The sequence below is a fragment of the Chaetodon auriga genome, chromosome 20, assembly GCF_051107435.1.
Source record: "Chaetodon auriga isolate fChaAug3 chromosome 20, fChaAug3.hap1, whole genome shotgun sequence".
Taxonomy (NCBI): domain Eukaryota; kingdom Metazoa; phylum Chordata; class Actinopteri; order Chaetodontiformes; family Chaetodontidae; genus Chaetodon; species Chaetodon auriga.
This window is the reverse complement of record NC_135093.1, coordinates 21134342-21157292: the sequence shown is the minus strand read 5'-3', so window position 1 is coordinate 21157292 and position 22951 is coordinate 21134342. Positions and strand designations below refer to the sequence as shown.

The 22951-nt window shown below is 39.4% G+C and overlaps 1 protein-coding gene across 1 annotated transcript; it reads right to left on the bottom strand.

Moving 5' to 3' along the window:
• Positions 1-268: 268 nt before the first annotated feature.
• On the bottom strand, positions 269-14146 carry LOC143339104 (zinc finger protein 518A). Its single transcript, XM_076760126.1, has 3 exons — positions 13765-14146; positions 11068-11143; positions 269-4597 (listed from the first exon to the last, which is right to left on the bottom strand). The coding sequence occupies exon 3, from the start codon at positions 4575-4577 to the stop codon at positions 405-407; it is 4173 nt and encodes a 1390-aa protein (XP_076616241.1). The 5' UTR covers positions 4578-4597; positions 11068-11143; positions 13765-14146; the 3' UTR covers positions 269-404.
• Between the last annotated feature and the right edge of the window lie 8805 nt (positions 14147-22951).

The window sequence follows — 22951 nt, the reverse complement described above, 5'->3', positions numbered from 1 at the left end:
AAACTAGTCCTATGCTTTTTTGAAATTTATGAGCAAAAATGACAAACCAGATTAATATGAAATCACCTGAGTAATTTAAACCAACTCTGCATACAACCATTGCTGACATTGTCCACTTTCTTTAAGCTAGTCCTCTTAAAACAACTCCTAATTACAGTGTACCATTTTCACAGTTCAATTTGACCTGTGCGTGCATGATATAAATCATACTTGCAGTACATAATTTACCAGAATATGCACCTATGAAAAGATAAACTATGATTCACTTAAGAATATGTATTTACAGGAACAGAAATTGAGCAAACATATAGTGGAAGGTTATTAAAAAATATACAACTTCAACCATTTGTTCCACCTCAAAAGGACAGAATATCAACCCACCCATTAAAGGTGATGTAAAACTTTCAGAACAGTTTATTCCAGTCTCTAGTCGCCTCCATGAGGTGCCTCTGGCCATGGCCAATCCAATCTTCTTGGCTGTTGAAGAGCCGACCACAAAACCAGCAGTCAAACACCAAAGGTTCTTGTCTACAACCTGATGAAGTTTCTACCACTTCGTACTTTTTTTTGCTTTTTTTTCTTAACTTCAGTTTCAGGAGGAATCGCTCTCGGACAGAACTCCGAACTGGCCGAGGTCTTGGATCATCACTGTGAGATGATGCACCTTTGGTCAAGGAATTCTTCCCTAGAGCACTGAGCTCAGAGAGTGCTTGAACTGTGTTCTGTGACAGAGAGACCTTAGTAACAGCACCTTTATACCTGCTAACTACCTTCATGATATTGGCCACTTCAGGAATGTCAGCATCTGGATGATTGAGCACCACAACAGGTTGGTATCTACGAGGGCATTTGACCTGCTGTAGAGAACTGAAAGGGGCAAGTCTCAATGTCCTTTCAACTTCTTTGGCTACAGGCTTCCATAACACAGCAGTCTCTCTCTCAGTCAGTACTTTATTTGTGAGTCTTCTAGCTTTATGCACTGTTGCTGGAAGCTCGTCAAATAATGGTTTCCTGCGCCTTTTCCTTTGGCTTGGAGGTCGAACTGGCCTTGGGGCTAGGATAGGTTTCTCTCCTTCACACGGGGGTATCTTTACATTCATCTGAGTGGGTGAAATGCAAGATTCCTTGACATCTTTCTGTGCAGCATTTTGTATGGTGATCAATTTCTTTACTCCATTGGAGGTATTTGCATTAGTTTTGTTTGATGACACCAGAAAACACTGGGTTTGAGGTCTCGTTGCCAAAAACAAAGGTTGACTGCTTGAGGTGGGAGGGCCACTTGTAAGAAGGCTACCAGTAGGAGTGACAATTTTAAATATGACCTTGTTTCCACTACTTTCATTGGTTTGGCTACACTGAGTCACAGTCTTTGCATCTTGGTAGTTCAATACTAGTCCTGATTTGGGTGGAGAAATGTATCGGAGCAGGAATGCCTGTCGACCAGTTTGCAGAGTGCTGGGTTTGTCTGCAGTGCTCACGGGCATGGCTACAACTGGCCGTGTGTTCAGTGGGAGTTGTGTATTTGCCAGTCTGAGGCCAGGAGTACTGGGGTTTTGAACAAATGGAACAGACCTCTGCACTAAGTAGCAAGTTGGCTGTGTCTTTGCTGTTTTGTCTGTAGGTGTATTATGAGGTGTGCTTGAAAGGAGTACAGGACCCTTAAAACCTGGGCTGTTGATGAAGTAGTGATTTGAAGTGGTGCTAACACCTGGCTGAACAGCAGAGAGAAGTGTTGTCCCTTTTTCAGTAGCTCCTGCCTTTGGTGCTGGAACACCGATTTTCCTGCTGTTTGGAGTAAGGGTTACAGTAGGGTTACTTGATATTGCTGGCTTCATGTAAGATACATTGATCTGAGGATTTGCAGAATTGGTTATCAATTTGAAACCTGGAGTGGCCTTGACCTGCACTGGCATGGCAAATCTATTCTCTGTAGTCCTCAGGAGCACTTGCTGCTTACCCTCTGGTAACTGAAGAATTCGTAGAGTCGTTTTTGTTTGTTTCAAAGAATCACTGCTTGAACTAGAAGATCCAACTCTTTCCTTACTCAGTTGTTGGGTAATGATTGCATCTGAATGTTCCTCGACAAAACTACCCGACAAGGTTGAACTACTTTTTGTTTCAGACTGTTTTTTGGATACAGGAATGCTCTCCTCCTCAATTTTGATAATATTAAAGTCTTGGAGCACTGACTCAGGATTTTCATCCTCAGTGGGAGGATCGTCAGCTATGCACTCATCAACTTCAATATCACTATCTGACACCTTCTTTATGCTCTCCCGATTCTTTTCTTGAGTTAACCCCTCTCCATTGCCACTTTCTGTGGATGATTCTGGATATTCTGCCAATGTCATGCTAAACTGTGATGATTCACAAATACTTTCTTTGTCTTCTGAATGTTCATACATATCATCAGAGTTCTGGCTAGTGTTAAGTGAGGTGCTGAATGTTTCCTTGGAATAATTGTGAAAAGTAAATACTTCTTGGTTGGGTGAATTTTGTGTGCAGTTTTCCAAGCCCATGGAACTTTCTCTGTGGCAACCAGAAGTAGGTAGGGATGACTCTGATGGAGGTACTGGATTTGTCAAAAGCATTTCAAAATTTCGTTGGCCATTTTTATGCTTAATCTCAGTACTAACCTTATCACAGCTGTCCTTTTCTGGTGTATTCTGAGAAGATTGGTCACCATTTTCTATAGTGTTAGAGTAAGAGTTCTGTTTGTGTTTGTCAATGAGTTTTTCAGCTATTGTATCAGCTTCTGATAACTCATCAGCAGCCACACAGTTTTCAACACCGTTTTTGGAGATTTGTTTGGAAAGCAATGTGTCCTGAGCAACTTTTGAAGGTGAATATAAACCTGTGACCTTACCAGCACACTCTGTTGTAGTATTATTGATTTTAGAACCGCTATGGCTGGTTGCATCAGAGTTAAATGCTGCAGAGACTGAGTTGCTACCAAACTTGCCTCTCTCTGGGGAGGATGTTTGACTTGGGACAATTTCAAACTCATTTGCCATGGGATTTAACTTTTCTGCAGGAGTCATGGGCCTACTTAGTACAGCATTAGTTTCTTCCTCAACATCATCTCTGTCTGGGCTGGAATCAAGGTTGCAGACTGAGGTTTCTTCCTCCTCAATCTTTACTTTCACTGCCATAATTTCATCTTGATCCATCTGTAGGCAAGATGCACTTCTTGGTGAAACAGCAAAGCAATGTGATGTTGAGGTGTTGCTATCAGAGTATTCCCCATTCTCCATAGTAACTTTACTTTTATCCAACACAGGATTTGGTGATGAGGAGCCCATATCTTCAACTGAGGAATGGTTCTGAGCGGATGAGTCTTGCTTTGTTGTTGGTATTACTTTGAGAACTAAATGCTTTTTGCCATCAACCATCTTGAATCCCATCACTTTGGTTGTACAGTTGGGGGGGAGTGAGATTTTGTTCTTTATCATCAGAACAGTCAGTCCATTTGGATTGGTGTGACCAGCAGCATCAGAACTTGCAGAGTTGTCACACTCCTGTAACATTACTGGCAGTGACTGCTCTGTGTTATGACAGCTTTTGCTCCAATTTTTGTTGTCTTTTCTTGCTATAGTCCCATCCACAAAGAGGTGAGTCTCCTCTAAGGATATCTCTGGTTTGATTAGCCTGCCATTTTGGTTTGGTAAACTCCCAGAAAGACAGTTCAGTTTCGATATCCTCTGACCCTCCTGAGATTCACCACTCCTTTTTAGGCAAAGTTTTAAATTTGCAGATGAATTTGCTGGAGTGCCGTTGTCTTCTATACTCTTCCATACATTCCTTCTCTCAGCCTCCTCTTTGTGAACAGCTACCATGTGTTTTTTGAGGTACTCACTTCTTGCTGCCCCATATCCACAGATCTGACAAGTAAAGGGGAATGTACCCGAGTGAGCTTTCATATGCTTATGATGATCCTCTTCATTCAAACTGATATGTCTGCATTTTGAACACTTCCAAGGACTCTCATTATGATGATGGATGTGCTGGACAAATGTACCTGCATCCACAGTTGTGAATTCACACCAGTCACAATTAAACTGTCCATTTAGACTGTGACACATGATGTAGTGTCTGGTAAGCAAAAGCAGAGAGTACTGAACATCATCGTTGCAGAGCTCACATGTAACCAGAGTATTCCTGTGCTCAATCCGATGGCGTTGAAGTGCAGGGAACTCGTTCGTGACAAAACCACACAGGTCACAGGGGTATGTAGGAAGGGTTCCTTTATGAGCCGCTTGAAAATGTTTGAGGAGATCATTGGGACTATATGTGGAATTGTCTTTACAAACTGAGCATTCAAAACTCAGAATCTTTCCAGAAAAGACAGCTCCCTGCTGAGTTTTACAATGGGCTTTATTGAGAGAGAGTTTATCTTTCTTGGTGTAACTCCCATGTTCCTTAATGGAAGATTCTTCTGCATTATTGAAGAGTGACCCATCTGTCACTTCTCTGAAATGCTTATACACAAAGTCTTTCACCTTCTCTTTTTCATCTTCTCTTACCGATATGTGGCAGTTTTTGGCAGAATCATGAGGTATTGTGAAGTCTTCTTCCATAGTTGTAAACCTGCAGATGTCTGAAAGAGAAGAAATCAAATGTGTTTTCATTAATACAGGCAGAAGGATCTCAGTTATACCAAATGCATTTCATATTGCTGTAGAGCAGTATTATGTATGTACAGGGTCTTTGGTGATCAGGTTTATCATGATTTCATGCCCACTCATATCACACAAGGTTTGCTGCAGTATTTAATAGTGGAGGTGGGCCATCTTGAAATCAAGATTATATCTACTAAAATCACAAGTTAATACACCTTTATGACGTAAAACATTAAAATTCAAATAAAAACAGCAGATATGCCATTTCAGTAAAGTGAATTGCTCATGGTGTGAAAAACATCAGAATCTGATTGGCTTAAAAGTTTGCTTAACATTGTCCTGGGGGGAAACTCAGTATACCTTACCATCCAAAAAACAGTATACAGTAGTCATATGAAAAAGTTTGGGCACCTCTCTGAGGCTGCATAATAATTTACTCTGTCTTCACAAAAAATGATCACAGTGACATACCATTCATTTCCTAATAAAAGCTGATTATTGACGTGTTTTCCAGACAAAGATTTTTAGTGTAGTAATATTAAGTTGTATGAAATTAAATCAGATGCTAAAAATATTCTGTGCAAAAATCTGGGCACCCTTGTCATTTTGTTGAATACCTGTAACTACTAAACACTGATTAATTGGAACACAAAATTGGTTTGATGAGCTCATTAAGCATTGAACTTCATAGACAGGTGCATCCAATCATGAGAGAAGGTATTTAAGGTGGCCAATTTCAAGTTGTTCTTCTCTTTGACTCTCCTCTGAAGAGTGGCGAGATGGGGGCCTCAAAACAACTCTCAAATGACCTGAAAACAAGGCTACAAAAAGCTATCTCAGAGATTTCAGCTGTCAGTTTCACTGTGAGGAACATAGTGAGGAAAAGGAAGACTACAGGCACAGTTCTTGTTAAGGCCAGAAATGGCAGGCCAAGAAAAATATCAGAGAGGCAAAGGTGAAGGATGGTGAGAATGGTCAAAAACAACCCACAGACCACCTCCAAAGACCTACAAGATCATCTTGCAGCAGATGGTGTCACTGTGCATCCTTCAACAATTCAGTGCATTTTGCACAAAGAAAAGCTGTAAGGGAGAGTGATGCGGAAGAAGCCTTTTCTGAGCACATTCCACAAACAGAGTCCCTTGAGGTATGCAAAAGCACATTTGGACAAGCCAGCTTCATTTTGGAATAAGGCGCTATGGACTGATGAAACAAAGATTGAGTTATTTGGGCATAAAAAGCGGCGTTATGGATGGTGGTGAAAGAACATAGCATTCCAAGAAAAAAACACTTGCTACCCACAGTAAAATTTGGTGGAGGTTCCATCATGCTGTGGGGCTGTGTGGCCAGTGCCAGTACTGAGAATCTTGTTAAAGTTGAGGGTTGCATGGATTCCACTCAATATCAGCGAATTCTTGAGAATTATGTTCAAGAATCTGTCACAAAGTTGAAGTTACGCCGGGGCTGGATATTTCAACAAGACAACAACCCAAAACACTGCTCAAAATCTACTCAGACATTCATGCAGAGGAACAAGTGCGATGTTCTGGAATGGCCATCCCAGTCCCAAGACTTGAATATCCTTGAAAATCTGAGGATTTGAAGCGGGCTGTCCATGCTCGGAAACTATCAAACCTAACTGAACTGGAGATGTTTTGCAAGGAAGAATGGTCCAAAATACCTTCATCCAGAATCCAGATACTCATTAGAGGCTATAGGAAGCGTCTAGTGGCTGTTATTTTTGCAAAAAGAGGCTCTACTAAATGTTGATGTGATTTTTCTCTTGGGGTGCCAAAATTTATGCACTTGTCTAATTTTATTTTGATGCATATTGCACATTTTCTGTTAATCCAATAAACCTGATTTCACTGCTGAAATATTACTGTGTCCATCAGTTATTTGACAGATCAAAATGAAGTTGCTGATACAAACACCCAATGATTTATAAATGAAAATAATGGGAAATTGTCAGGGGTACCCAAACTTTTTCATACGACTGTATATAAGCCAGAAGATAATCGCACATTTTCATACTTCACCAGCTAATAAGCATTGATTTGTAGATCTTAGAAGTAGCTCAGTGTATTAGAAAAAAGAAAAGCCCAGTCTCCCACAATAAGAAATTTCTTGAGCGCTACCACTGCCATATGTAAGGATGATTACTAACATTCTGTGGATAAAACCATTTAGTTACAAATGAATAATGGGCCAAAGAACAATATGTTGAAACAGTGGGCATATTTGTTGAACGTTTACCGTTACTTAATGTTATTTATTAGTGTACTGTGAACACCGACATGTCAAACTTTGTTCGTAAAAAACATTTCAATCTCTGACTGGGAAATTTCACCAAACAAAAATAATCTGAATTGTCACCAAAAATAAATAAAAGAAAAAATATATTAGAGCACATAAAGTAAGCAATAATCTCAGTGAGCCTTTTTAAGTGTGACTCTGTATTGACAAAGAGTCAGTGAAAGGGTTTTCCATAGTTTTACGTTACAATATGAACCACAACTGAAATCTTAAGTATTACAAACATTTGGCCATTTGATCAACATTAATTAACAAACAGTTTGCTCACAGGGTCTGCTTAGCTAACAGATTGTCTTCTATGTACATACAAAGTTCCAAATTAGGACTGTGTGGGGGTAAATGGCTTCCTGTTCACTCTAGGCTGCATACCAGTGTTGTCAGTGTAGACGGAAGTGACACATTGCTTGGGAAGTATACTGCTTGGTCACTGAATGTTCAGTCAGACAGGTTAGAAGAAACAAATCCCACCAATCAGAATACTTTGAGTCCCTCCTCCATGCCTGCATGCAAATTAACTTCTTACACTCTTGCTCTCAAGCTCTTCAATATAGTGTATATCTTAAAGTGAAAAGTTGAGAGACAGCCTGTGCATTTGCCTGATTAAAACCTCTTTTTTTGTGAAAGAATTTTGCAGATTGTGCATCAGGCTTGCTATGGCATTACAATGACAGCTTATTGCTGTCTCTCTGATCTTCATCTCTGATCGCTTTCACCTCTTTTGAACCAATAGCTTGGCAAGGAACTTGTTCACCTGCTGCTGAGAGTATATTTTGTGTCTGTGATGAATGAGATAAGCTAAAAAGTAAGCAAAAAAAGAAATAAAGAAAATCCTGACTGTGAAGAACCACATTTAAAATGAATAAAGAAGTAACAGGTGAGAGCTACGTCACTGAGCATCCTCATCAAAAGTATGACTCAGATCAAAAAGAAACACCAACATGGCCGACAGTGTCCTACAGAGCACAGCATGTGGCTCATTTGCTCTGTGACCTGATAACTTCTACTGTTTATTTTGCACTATAATACACAATAGCACACAACAATGTCCAATGTAGCATCAAAACTGAATGTGATGAAGCATCCTGGTGACAAGGACAAATATAATGTATGTCGCCAATGTATGTCATAACCTAATGCTCCTACACACCCATGGTCCACACACAGGTGTTTTCACTTTATTTGATTAGACCTCTGCTTAGGACTGTGTAGGCATGTACAAGCCAGCCACTTTATTAGTTTCACCTATATGATCTAAAGCAATCCAGTACGATACCTCTGCTTTATATTCAGTGTTTAAAATGATATTTGGCTGTAGGTTAAAGTTCTCTCTGTAGCTGGTGTATGTACTTGGCCAAACAAACAATGAGTGGACTGAGAACTTTTGTAGTTCTCTAAACACCAACAGAGTGATTCATCTCCTCTCTGGTATCACATTTTAGGATTTGTACTCTCCCATTTTAACTTACATATCACATTGATAATTTCAGCTTATAAATGTTTTGAACCACTACACTGGTAACTCAGTTTATTCGGTCAATTTAACTAAAACTAATGCAGGCTTCATGAATAATGTCCAGTTTTTGTTCAAACTGTTTTTGGAGGCTGCAGTTTGTGGTTCTGTTACACTGTGTTGCATTACAAACACTCACCCTGCACTACACGTTTCAACAGCTTTCAATTACCTAATCAATAACTACACTACAACTTGCAAGTATACTTGCACTGTATTGCAATGTAATGCATGTATGAATACATGTCAACACTGGGATTTGAAAAGAAGGGAAATTTTCCAGCGCCCTGCCCTAGGCCATCCCACTGTCCTTATTACTGTCCACATATCCCTTACATTATACAAGGGTACACATAGTGTATCATAAAATCACCACTAGGCAAACACTTGATTTAAGATATCAGAGCAACAAAGTTTGGGTTAACTAGTTCCTACAAGTGACCACAATTAGGTGGTGAAAATCAGATACTGGGTTGAAAGTTAAGTGCTATGAACATCCCTGAATTATTTAAATGAAGACACAAAAGAACACAAGTTCAGCACTTAGTTTAAATATGTATTACTTGAAGGATACGTACACATCACTTACATATTATGCTTCAGTTGTGATTGTGAGAGGCTTCTGGCAGTGAGACAATTGGTAGGAGAGGGTGATTATGAAAATGGATGGCAGAGACAGTATAAATGCAGTCATTGGTGAAGTATGTTTCTGCACACTCGTGCTTAATAGATTTGCCATTCCGGCTCACGCTGCCTTTCCTCTGTGTGATACACTAAAATCTGTGTTGCATATTTTATAGCATGACCTTATCTGACCTGCAGGCAAGCCTCCTTCTATTTGGTGAGAGACTTGCATAAACTTTTAGCCTTTTTGGCAGGTACTCCATGCCTCTCACATGAATTCTCCTGGTTTTATTGGCATGTGCTTTTGAGTGAATTACTCTTTGTCAATAAACTTTTCAGCTAATGTTCTACATACTGTCACCTGCTGTAGGGGAATGTAGCAAACACCTCAAATAGCTGATTTGTGGTAAAATATTTAAACAGGAGGACAGCGGGACAGAAGGATAAAATACTAGAGAATTCCAAGATGGGTGATGGGTCAGCGGTATTTGTCCTATGTCCACCTCACTGGGTTTTACCTGGCTACCACTGCACTGTATTACATGTGTACATACGTATGTACAGTAAATATTCTCCCACTCATTTTAAGCTATTGTTGATAATTATTGTATGGTGTCCTGCTAATTATCTTTGTCTTTTTTGGTCTAAGCTGCTTTAACAGTACAGATTTTCCAGCTGTGAGTAATAACTGCTCTATCCTCTATAATCATATAATATAGCGTTCTGGTGTGTATTGTTTTAGCTGATGGTATCATATTAATCTTACGTTGGCGACTTTGCTTGCACATTAGTTCGAGTGCAACACTAGATGTTGTTGTTATTATATGTGTAATGCTATTGCCTAATTGCTTATGTATTTTGAATTTAATTGCTCTGTGTAGTTCCAATTTCAATTTTATATACATTTAACTATCTATTACTTACGCTCTCTATTTGTCTGCACTTATTTCTGTCTTTGTGCTGTTGTAACGTTCAAATTTTCCCTCTGGGCAATCAAAGGATTATCTTATAATACAGGGAGGTGTTTCTGTTATTCAGTCTTCCCTCTAGTAACCAGATAAAGCCTCATCAACAAATAAACAAAGAGGGCACAAAATAGCCAGAGCAGCTAGTCACAGGACTCTGGTAAACTGTGGCAGCTTAGCATATAGCATAACAATATACATTATTGTTTAAAAAACTGTTGTGACTCAGGAAGGCAGCAGCTCTCATCTATGTTACTTATTGACCTTATTGTGTACAATGTAAGTTTCATTAGACATTTTACCCATACAGCAAAAACAAAACTCAGAATTACTCTAATTGCAATGAAAGTTGCTAAGAGATAATATTGCATTGCCAAGCTATATCTAACAAACATGATGTGTATCACTGCATATGTTAAAGGGTCAGTTTGTCCAAATTACAATAATATTTTCTCACTTGAGATATCCATCTCTTGAGTTTCTACACCAATACAATGGATGTGAATGGAATGTATTTTGTGGTGCTCACACTACTGAAAAGAAATTATGTTTTAAAAAACCATCTCTTTTCAGAGACAATGACCCTGTCAGCTGGAATAATCTACAGATCACACTGTCAAGAGTTTTCAAAGGGACTACATGATATTCAAGAAATCTCTATGAAAAAAAGCTTCAGTGCTGTGAGCAACAAATACTATATAACATTCACTTCCATTGTATTCAGGGTGTTGCCAAAAATCTAAAATGAATACTTAAAAACCACGAAAACCATCTATATGTTAGATACAACTGGTCATAAGTGTGCCTCTAGTAGTCACACTAATAACAATAATCATATGATAATTGTTGACAAAAACATAGCACAAAACTGATGAAAATTAATGTCTACACCAGTGAAATAATTCCCAAAACACAAACCAACTGGGCAAGTTCCTCTACTTAACAAACATATTCTTTTCCACACTGAAGTTATAACTTCATTGCTGAGGTTATGTATAAATGGCAAAAATAACATTTAAGAAGCAGTCATTACCTGTATTCCTTAAGGAAAAACTCAAACATTAATGCATGTCGTGTCTGAAGAAGAGCTTGTAGTGTGGCCACGGTGCCTGTAAGACAGAAGCATAGAATTCAAATTTCTAGGTTTTAAGCTGTACAATTTAACTTTAAATACTCTTCACTATGTGTGTGATTTAAATATGGAAAATTATGTTTGAAACATGTAATTGTGAATGAACAAATGAGTGAGAATAGAACCTTTGTTTCACACCTTGTTTGGTGATATAACCCCAAATTATCAATATTGACATGTCATTATTATTAGTTTGATGTTATTGTTCAATGTTGTGAGCATTAAAAACTATCAACAGGAGGCAGAAAACACTGGCTCTGCTGAGCATCATGCAACATGAACTGCAGTTCAAGCCATGCAGAGACATATAGTCCACATACATATCACTAGCTGGATATCAAATACTGGCTTTTCACTGATAGCAAGATCAATTGAGGCAGTTGAGGCTCCTTAGCACCATTCATATTTACAAGTGCATTTGCTTTACAAATTAGTAACATTAGAGCCTAAACAGGTAAACACCCTGTACAAGATCAATTTTAAAAGTGAGAGGTGCTACATAGTTAGAATTACATGAAAAACAAACCAGTGCCTTTAGGGTCATATGCTTTATTATGGCAGAACTAATGCAGTGTTAAATGTGGAGCTGAAATTATTAGTCAACATGAATTAATTGGGAACATATTAGATAATGTAATACTCATTTAAGTCATTGTTTTCTACCAAACATGTCCAAGCTGAAGCTTCTTCTTCTTAAATGTATGGACTCACTGCTTTTCTTTGTCACTTATTATAGTACATAAAGAAATGTCGGGTTTTGGACTATTGGTTGGACAAAAGCAACAAAAAGTAATCTGAAGATGTCACTTTGTGAAAACTTCTCATCACAATTTCCCAGAACACAATTTTTTGACATTGTGTAGATTAAACAAATCATCGAGAAAAAAACGGCAGATTAATTGGTAATGAAAATAATCATTAAGTGCAGCCCGAATTAAAAGGGAACTCCACTTCTATAATACTGTTGGATTCATGTGGACAGCTAAAAATAAATGAATAAATCAATTCATAAAAAAAACCTCATAGGCAATGCAGCAGCTCCATAGCTTTTCTATACAACGCATTTCAGCTTCCCTGTCAAAACTCGGTGCCTACATTACCCTCAATGCAACTGATCACCCACAGTTTAGTCAGAGATTCAGCTGTGTTGTGCTAGTAGTGCCATTTGTCAGATTCACACAGCTCCCTCCAGGGCCACTAAGGTTTATACCACTTTTTCCACACAGGTAGTAGAAATTCCCAACACCTGGAAGCACATTTTCATGTGGAAAACCAGTGGTGCTGCCCTTTAATACCTTTGGGTTTTGGACTGTTACTCAGACAAAACAAGCAGTGTGAAGACATTACAATGGTTTTGGGAAACTGGAGCAGGCGTTTTTTTAAAACTATTTTCTGACATTTCATAGGACAACACAAAGTGTTCATCTAATTAATTACATGGAAACTTAAAAACAATACATATTTGTGGATTTGTTTAAGTACAACATGCTTTGATGTTTTTAACCCCACAGCATAGTCAACATAATTTCCACTGCATCAGCAGTGACAGGGTAATGGAAGCAGCATCAAGATAACTGAGAATCAACACAAGGAAGTATTTTTCCTGATATTTCCTGTGTTGCATATGTGCCTGGTGTAAAGGCAAATAGGTGTAATTAGATAAGGAAAATGCAACAGGGTTTGCCTTTTAAACACATAGCGTTAATTACAGGCACATTACACTTTTAAAGTATTTATGTAAGATCAGCAGGAGACCTTCATCAGCCTACAACTCCATATGTCTCTGTCAGCTGTCAACCCTGTGGATCAGGAAGCCATGTTGTGGGAAATATGGCTACCATGGTTTTATGACTTATTTGCCCCAATTACTTCAAACTTAATACCTGCTAACATTATGTTGACAAACACCTTGGCTTCTTTAAATCATTAACCTACACAACAAACTTGAAAACATGATATAGATTTCCCAAATATTATGCAAATCAAATTCAACTATGTAAGAGATAAGCTTACTTAGCTTTTATTATTACTCATAAAGGTGCATATATGAAACTAATAGTGGAATAAAGCTGAGCACGACGTTGGTGAACACCTGCACTGCAGACAGGTAGGCTACTCTAGGCCCACACCATCGAGATGGGATAGATTAAATGAAGCTTGGAGATGAGAGGAAAAGTTGCATCGTCTCATAACTGCAATTCCACTCAGCCTCAGTACCACAACACAGGGACAAGTACATGTTGTAAAAATGTCAATCTCTGCCTCAACCTTACAACGCGACATCTTAATTTAATGTATTTTTACTTTTTCGAGTGACTTGTTCCATAGTCGCTTAAGTTTAGGAAACGCGAGGGAACGCTACATTAGTGGGAGAATTACAGGCTGTAGACGGACAGCAACAAAGGACTCCTGACTATACTCTGTGATATTTTATTGGACTGTGGCATTTTTTTTTTATCTCAATACATGGACAATATATGAGCCACTTCGCGACAATGTTAGTGTCTGTGGAGTTTAATAACCAGTTATTTTACACCAAAATAAAGCCCCCACCCACGCGAAGATATACAAAGTTACACAAAATCAGTTATGTCTTACTATGAACTCGATGGAAGTTCGGGCGGCGTCCCATCCACGTCCGACATTATAAAAAGGAGGTTAAGGTAAAAAAAAACACACAGCAGAAACATTCGCCTTCCTTCTCTCCTCTCTGTGGAACCACAGCAACGGCGGCCATGACAGTCCATCCGGGTATTGCTGTGCTCTTAACACTCATGTAGGAGCGGATGAATATGTATTACTTGACAAATACCAAACTAGTGCCATGAAGGACATTTTTACGTTGAAAAAACAGTTAAAACAACTTTCACTAAAGTAAAAATATATTATATTTCAAGACCGGTCAATAAGAACATGACAGTGTTTTCGCAGCATGAGCCCTACGTCATTCGTTGCCTCTGTGTGTGTGTGTGTGTGTGTGCGTGTGTGTGTGTGTGTGTGTGTGTACTAGGTGGAAGAAGAAGCAATGAACAGCAATGGCGGGTATACGCCATTTCCTCCTGAATGTGTTATGTGTTGGCTGATGTGCCACTGAGGATGTGAAACTCATACATTTTTACCTCATCACCCAACATTATAGCATTGTGCACTGTTTTACTGCAGGTATATTTTTAGCCTTCAGTGGGTAAATTGGTTGAAGAGTGTCAGTATAATATGTTTGTCTCTGCTTGCCTTCCTCTTTTTGTCTGCGCCTGACATTATTATGTTTTGGTTGAACATTATGCAGACTGCCATAATAAGCACTTGAAATGAGACATTACCATAGAGCTGACAATCAAACTGATAGTGATAGTCTGTTCAATCATAAATACAGTACATAGGCAATGTAAATGATGTAAACATAGAAAAATTTTAAAAACATTGTTTAAACTGGTTGCCCATATACAGGCTAGGTAAAAACTGAATGTTGGACCCACTGAGCAACTCACCACAAGGTCTATATTTTAATTGTTCAGGGGTCTCATTTATAAAATTCTGCAGAGAATAAAAAATATTTTAGTTTATAAAAACTTGCCTATGCCTGGCAGTGTGTAATTTCCTTTTATAAATCCCAAACCAACTTCGAATTGGTGGGACATCCACAAGCCCAACACATGACCTAATTCACCCCCACAATTATCTATGAATTGTTAAAGAAATATCCTTAATTAATATTGATGTTCATATAAAGGTCATTGATAATCCCAATGTAGGCTATGTCCGTGCAAAAAATGGCAATGTCAGAGTGCAAAGCTAAGAGGAGAAATTTCTTAGACTGTGAGATTGAGACTCTGGCATTATAAACAAAGGGAATTTGTTGAGTGGCAACATGTTGTAGCTGCTGTCAATGCTGCCGGCTCTGAGAGCTGAACCATGTTGGAGGTGAAGGAGTATTCCGACGATAAAGTTAATGCATCACTCTACACAGGCAAATTATAAGTGCCACAGGTGGGAGCACAGGGACACCGAAGCTCTCTCCCTTTGATTAAGGCATGGCATTAATTGTCTGGCAAGCATCAATCGCCAGTGTGGTAACAGAGAGTCAGGGTGACACAGACATGGCTGAAGATGAGACCACAGGTGAACCAGGTAGACAACCCAATGCTCTATGTACAGTGCACCAAACCTAATCAACATTTCACGTTTGTTTTCATGTTAAAAGGCACTGAAGCATACAATGGCATCAGACAGCAGCTGCGTGGGGTCGAGGGACTTCAGTTTGGCATACTTCACCCGGCACGACTTTGTATCACTTACAATGGAGTGGAGAAAACCTTTACTTCGCCAGATGAAGCCCAGAAACACATCACACAAAACATCACAAAACAAGTGACAGCTGCCCGCTAATGGCCACCTCTCACTGTTATTTCTGACTGTATCTCCAGGAGATACTTACAGCAATATTTCACCTTCTGATGTGAGTTCAGATATAAATAATGGAAGGTTAGAGTGAGTTAATTAAAACCTTATTTCAAAGGGTTATTCCACATATATTGATGTTGACGCCGTTTTTCATGTTCTGTTGAGTTTAGCATTTAGCTTAGTAGTTTCCCTAGCATAAGCACATTGTGTGGATTTTGTTACTTGGGGAGAGGGATCAACCCAGTTGGGATGGGTGGAATGACAGGGGGAAAGAGGGACTTGAAGGTGTTTTTGTACACAGGTTTGATTTTTTCTTTTTACTTTTACTTTTATTCATTCTTTTTTGATTTATGTAAAGATAAGGGCCTAATATATAAATCATTTTCAGTATTCAATTATAATCACTATTTCTGGTCATGGCACAGAATGTAACTACAGGAGGGATGGCTACATACCCTATTTCGTTTGTTAGCTGGAATGTTAAGGGGATGAACCATCCTGTGAAACGTAAGAGAGTCCTGACACATCTACATCAGTTAAAGGTGGACATTGTTTTCCTCCAGGAAACTCACCTAAAAATATCTGACCACCCTACGCTTGCGTACTAGATGGGTTGGTGAGGTCTATCATTCAAAGCTTCAGTCTAAATCAAGAGGGGCAGCATTTCTTATTAGTAAACATGTGCCCTTTATCTCCTCCCAGGTCAATGCAGACCCTATGGGATGATATATCATCGTTACAGGCAAATTATGTAACACCCCAGTTATTTTAGCCAGTGTTTATGCTCCTAAGCTGGATGACGCCACATTCTTCACTAATTTCTTTTCCCGATTACCTGATCTAAATGAACACCACTTGATAATTGGTGGAGACATGAATTGCGTGTTAGCCCCCAGATTGGACCATAGCTCAGATAAGACTATACCAACCTCTAAAGCGCCCCTCTCAATCCAACTGTTCCTTGACACTTATGGGATAGCTGATGTTTGCTGTACTCTTAATCCCACTGCTCGCAAATACTCTTTCTTTTCAGCTGTTCACAAAACATTTTCATGTATTGATTACATTTTAATGGATAAATGTCTTCTTCCTTCTGAATGCGACTATCATGCGATCATAAACTAAGGCTTAACCTACCATTCACAAAATCTACTTACAGACCCTGGCGACTGAACCCACTTTTACTTTCAGATAAAAATTTTTCAGATTTTATTTCATCACAGATTGATATTTTTCTAGAAACTAATCAAACGCCAGATATGTCATCATCAACAGTGTGGGAAGCGCTTAAAGCATATTTAAGAGGCCAGATTATTTCATACAATGCCCAGCTAAGAAAAAACAGAAATAATCGTATAAATGAATTGATGATTAAAATTGGTCACCTTGACTCACAACTGGCAACATCCCCATCAGCTGATGGCATTAAAGAACCCTTACTCCTTCAAAAAGAATTTGATCTGTTAACCACACAAAAAGCTGAGAACCTTTTAGTTAGATCTCACCATACATACTATGAGCATGGCAATAAAATGGGAAGGATCCTTGCATATCAGCTTTGCCAAAAGGCAGCAAGTCAGGCAATCCTAGAGATCAGGGATGAATCTGGTATGGTATGCACAGATCACTCTGCCATCAACTCATGCTTCATGAGGTTTTACCGCTGTTTATATACATCTGAATCACTGAGAGATCATCATTTAATTAAATCAGTCCTCCAAAATATTGAAATCCCTCAGATAGACCTAGTGAAAGCAGCTGAGTTAGAGTCTCCATTTTCAGTTGGAGAAATTGAGATGGCCATTAAGAGTATACAATGTGGAAAATCCCCTGGCCCAGATGGGTATCCATCAGAATTTTTAAAAAAAAATTCAAATCAATTGGCTCCCATTTAAACTCTGTGTATAATGACTCCCTATCAGTTGGTTCACTCCCTGAAACGTTACGACAAGCTACCATATCACTTATTCTGAAAAAAGGAAAAAATCAAGATGAATGTGGATCCTATCGTCCTATTTCATTGCTCAATGTAGAGCAGCAAAATCCTTGAAAAAATGATAGCTGGCCATCTTGAAACAATCTTTCCAACCATAATCTCATTAGACAAGATGGGCTTCATAAAACATCAACAATCCTTCTCCAATATCAGGTGCCTGTATAATATTATTTATGGTCCCTCTCCACCTGACAAACCAGAAATGGTTATATCTCTGGATGCCGAAAAGGCCTTTGATCGGGTGGAGTGGGACTATTTATTTTGTACCCTTGAGAGATTTGGATTTGGGACAAATTTTCTATCCTGGATAAAAATTTTATACAGTTCTCCAATGGCAGCAATATGTACAAATAATAATATATCAACTTCTTTTTTGTTAACACGAGGAACAAGACAGGGATGCCCGCTCTCCCCTCCTTTTTGCAATCACAATTGAAAAGTTAGCTATAGCCTTACGCAGCAATAAAGACATCAAAGGTATCACAAGGGCAGGGTTAGAACATAAAGTCTCGCTATATGCAGACGATATGCTACTTTATTTGTCTGACCCATCCTCATCTCTTCCTATAGTACTTAATATCTTACGTGAATTGGCAAAATCTCTGGTTAATGCACAAAAAAGTGAACTGATGCCTATAAACTTGGCAGCAAAAGAATCCCAGTTTATTCGTAATGCACCATTCAAAGTGTGCATGGACAAAATAAAATATCTTGGTGTTTGGATCACACACAAATTTAAAGATCTTTTCTCAGTAAATTTCCCCCCTCTCCTGTCTTCTCTTAAGGAAGATATTGATCGTTGGGATTTGCTGTCCTTATCTCTGGCAGGAAGAATTAACACTATCAAGATGAATTTCTTGCCTAAGCTTCTCTATATGTTTCAGTGTATACCAGTTTTCTTAACTAAAACAATCTTCATCTCCCTAGATAGACAGCTTTCTTCTTTCATTTGGAATAAAAAGAACCCACGAATATGCAAAATTAGAGACTCCGCGGGGGGGGGGCTTGGGCTACCAAAATTTCAGTTCTACTATTGGGAAGCTAATACCAAAATGATTTCCAATTGAATGGGAAAAAATGAAGTAACAGCTGTGCCAGACTAATTCTAGAGAGAGAGACTCTTGTAAGAACACCTCATTATTTGCTTTACTATGCTCTAGTTTGCCATACCGAGAGCCTATTACCAGATATACCTCTAATCCAGTTGTTATTCATTCTTTAAAAATATGGAAGCAATTCAGAAAATCCTTTGATATACGTAAATTCTCAATACTTGCTCCAATTGTAAAAAAAAACATACATTCCTGCTGTCTTTGACAGAAGCCTCTTTTGGTTCCTGGCTCAGTCATGGGATCTGTTCATTTAGAGACATGTTCATAAATGGTTTATTTGCTTCTTTTGACCATATTGTTCAGAGATTCAATATCTCCAGGTCACAGTTCTTCAGATACTTTCAAATTCACAGCTTCATATCTTCAAATATCACTGAATTCCCTTCACAGCCACCAGATACACTTATAGACTCATTAAAAGACATCATATCATCTAAAATAGTAAAGATAGGTGACATATATTCTTTATTAATGAGAGAAAATATGACAAGCCTTAACTCTCTTAAGAGTCAATGGGAGGGGGATCTGGGTATGGAAATTTCTGAATCCATTTGGTCAAAGATGATTGGTGGAATATACTCATCTTCCATATGTATGAATCATACTGTTTATGCAGTTCAAAATCTTTCAGCGACTGCATTAGACCAAAGTTAAACTGTCTCAATTCACACCCAATATAGATCCTCTTTGTGAACGTTGTAAACAAGGCCAGGCAACTCTAATCCACATGTTTTGGGAATGTTCCATATTATTTACTTTTTGGCAATTAATATTTAACACGCTTTCCAAAATCAATGATAAACCCTTGGAACCTTCGGCCTCCCTTGTTTTATTTGGTGTGGTAACACAAAATCTTATCTTAAATCACAATACCATCAGTCTTTTGTCTTTCACCACGCTGGTGGCCAGATGACAAATTTTGATCAGATGGAAAGATAGTAACCCTCCAACATTTGCACAATGGATTAGAGATATGTTATACTTTATTAAGCTGGAAAAGATTAGACATTCTGTTTGGGGGTCAGTTGACAAGTTTGCATTGGTGTGGCAACCTTTCCTTACACATGTTGATGCTCTAGGCTCTGATAACTTTATGGATGAGTAAAACCTTTGATATATATGTATGTAATTAGGAGTCCTGCAAACAGTTATGATATGCCTTAATGTTGTGTCTTAATGTCCACATTTCTCTGCCTTCCTCCTGCGCTTGTGTTTTTTTTACATGTCAGTGCCCTTGATAATTATATAATTATTATGATTATTATTGTTTTTATCATTTCTTGTTATTTTATTTTATTATTTATTTTTACGTATTGAATAGTGACTTATTTATTATCCTTGTATAATTAAGTTATATACCCTCTGAATGTTACCGTGGGTGGGGGGAGGGGGGATATCTACTTGTCAAAATGTTTTAAACAGTGAATTGTCTAAGCTGTATTAACAAAAAGTAGAAATAAACATTGTTCAAACAAAAAAAGGCACCGAAGACTTTGTAAGATTTTAAAAGTTATCAACTTTTTAATAAAGGGATATGTATTCACTTTTTGATTATGGTTATCATTCAGTGGGCGATTGGAGGTGAGGAGGTGGCGGAAGATGACTGAGTGTCACATCCCAGCATCCCCAGTGCGTCCTGTCCCCTCAGCCAGTCCCATAAGCCACGTGTTGGCACCAGTGCTGTATCCTGAATGATGCCATGTTACAGGCGTGATGTTGGGATTGGCAGTTCTCCTCCCTCCTTTTCCCTTTGTATTATGTTCCCCTTCGACTTTGTCTCCTGTCTGTCTCTCCCCGTCTGTGATTGTGTGTGTGTGTGTGTGTGTGTGTGTGTGTGTGTGTTTGCGTGTGTGTTTGTGTGTGTGTGTGTGTGTGTGTGTGTGTGTGTGTGTGTGTGTTTATTTACATACAACTGGCAGGGTGTGGCTGACAGGTTTGCCCTCTCTGCTTGCCACACCTCCTCCTCTCCTGATCATACAATCAAATCATCTGTTAATCCAGGTGGCAACAACTGAGACTCCCATTCCTGCTTTTGTATTTTTGTGTGTACTTTTGTCTGCTTGTCTGCAAGTCTGACTCCAGTCTTTTTATGTGCCTCAAGTTTATACCCAGAGACTGCTCCAGCTGCACCCTGCAAGTTTGTCTGTTGTGAGTAATCTGGATTTGGACTCATTATCTGCTTGTTCGCTCTCAGCCCATTCACCTACAATAGTACAAGATCATCTGGACTCCTCTGTTGTACATTTTGAACATTTAATTAATCATTATGTAACTCTTACCTGCCTCTATATCTGTTTCAGCATTTGCGTCCAGTGTCTCTAGAGCAAATCATAACAGAACAATTCGACCAGTATGGACCCAGCTAACCCAGACATAGAAATTAAGATCCTTAAGCAAGCCCTGTGTCATCAAGGAAACCTGCTAGGACAACACCGACAATTACTGGATATAATCTGTGAATAGTCACTTCAGTTCATAGTTGAGGTGGATGATACCATCACTGGGGTAGGTGCAGTTCTGTCCCAACATTCTGATCCAGAACAGAAGCCCCAACCCTGTACCTTCTTTTTTCAGAAATTAACCCCTGCTGAGTGTAATTACAATATGGGAGCTCCTGGCTGTAAAGATGGTGTTGGAGGAGGGATGCCATTGGCTGGAGGGCTTGGAGCAACTGTTCATGGTCTGGACAGACCACAAGAACTTCTCCTGCATAAAATCAACAAAGAGACTCAATTCCCACCAGATGCGGTGACCCCTGTTCTTAAGTCGGCTCAACTTCACCTTTACCTACCATCCTGGTTCTAGAAATGTCAGGCCCAACGACAGCACAGTGCTGACAAGACCGGTGGAAACCCTGACACCATCATCCCCACATCCTGTGTGGTGGCTACAGTAACCTGGGGGATGGAGCCCATGGTCAGGGAAGCCCATCGGCTTCAGCCTGGTGCAGCTAATAGCCCCCTAACCATTTGTTTGTTCCCGAGTGCATTTCCAGGTTCTGCAGTGAGTCCACATGTCCCAGTTTGCCTGTCACCCTGGGATCAACTGCAACCTCAGCCTGACATTTCTGGTAGCCTAGGAACAGCCCTCTGCCTGTTGCTGGCTGCCAATAGTCACATACCACTTCAGACTTCATCAAGGTTTTGCCTCCATCCCAAGGCAACACAGTCATTCTCACTATTGTCAACCATTTCTTGAAAGCTGTGCATTTTGTCGCTTTACCCAAACTCCCTTCTGCCAAGGAGATGGTTTGCCATGTTTTGTGTCTCCATGGTATCCCTGTTGATACTGTTTCAGACAGAGGCCATCAGTTCATGTCTCAGGCTTGGAAGGAGTTCTGTTGGGTTTTGGAGTATCAGTCATTCTCTCCTCTGACTTCCACCTGACAAAGCAACAGCCAGACGGAGAGGCCCAAACAGGCGCTGGAATCCACATTCGGGAGTGTCACAGCCTCTAACCCCTCTTCATGGTCCACCCATCTCCCCCGCATTGAGAATGCGCACAATCCCCTCACTGGTTCTGCTACAGGTGTCTTCCCTTTTGAGGCTTTTGGGGGGGATATGTCTTTCTGTCCCCCGTCTGTGATTGCTAATCATACTATCAACCCATCTGCAACCACAGTATTTAAACAATGGTTCTGCACTGAGTATTCATCAAATCAAGCATTAATGTATGTGGTAACAACTGAGACTCCCGTTCATGCTTTTGTGCATGCTTTTGTCTGCTTGCCTGCAATTCTGACTCCTGTCTTTTTTTGTGCCTCGGGTTCATACCTGCTCCAGCAATAGTGTTGGATCATCTGGACTCTTCTGTTGTACATTTCGAACATTTATTAAATCATTGTTTAAGTACAGCATTTGGGTCCAGTTTCTCTAGAGCAAATCCTAACACAAGAATGGATACATTTGTAGCAATTGACAACGTCACTGGTAGAATTTAGAGATATAACCACAGTTTTGTCTGAAATTTGTTCCACTCTTAAAGAACTTGTGAAAAAACAAAAACGTTGTATCATGCATTGCAGCTTACCCATTATTTCACAGATTATGCATGACATTCACATGCAGTTGCAGAGCAGTAGCAATTGGCTGATGGATGAGGGTCAGGGCCATTGGGCAAATTGAAGGGGGTTGGGGGAGTACATTACCCTATGTTTTGCAATACAGAACATGCCCTGACAATGTGGCAGACTTTGTTGGGCGGTGCCATCTTCTGCATCCAGGCATCACTATCACCCTTTCAACGGCCCAATGTCACACCCAGCCCAAAGCTTACC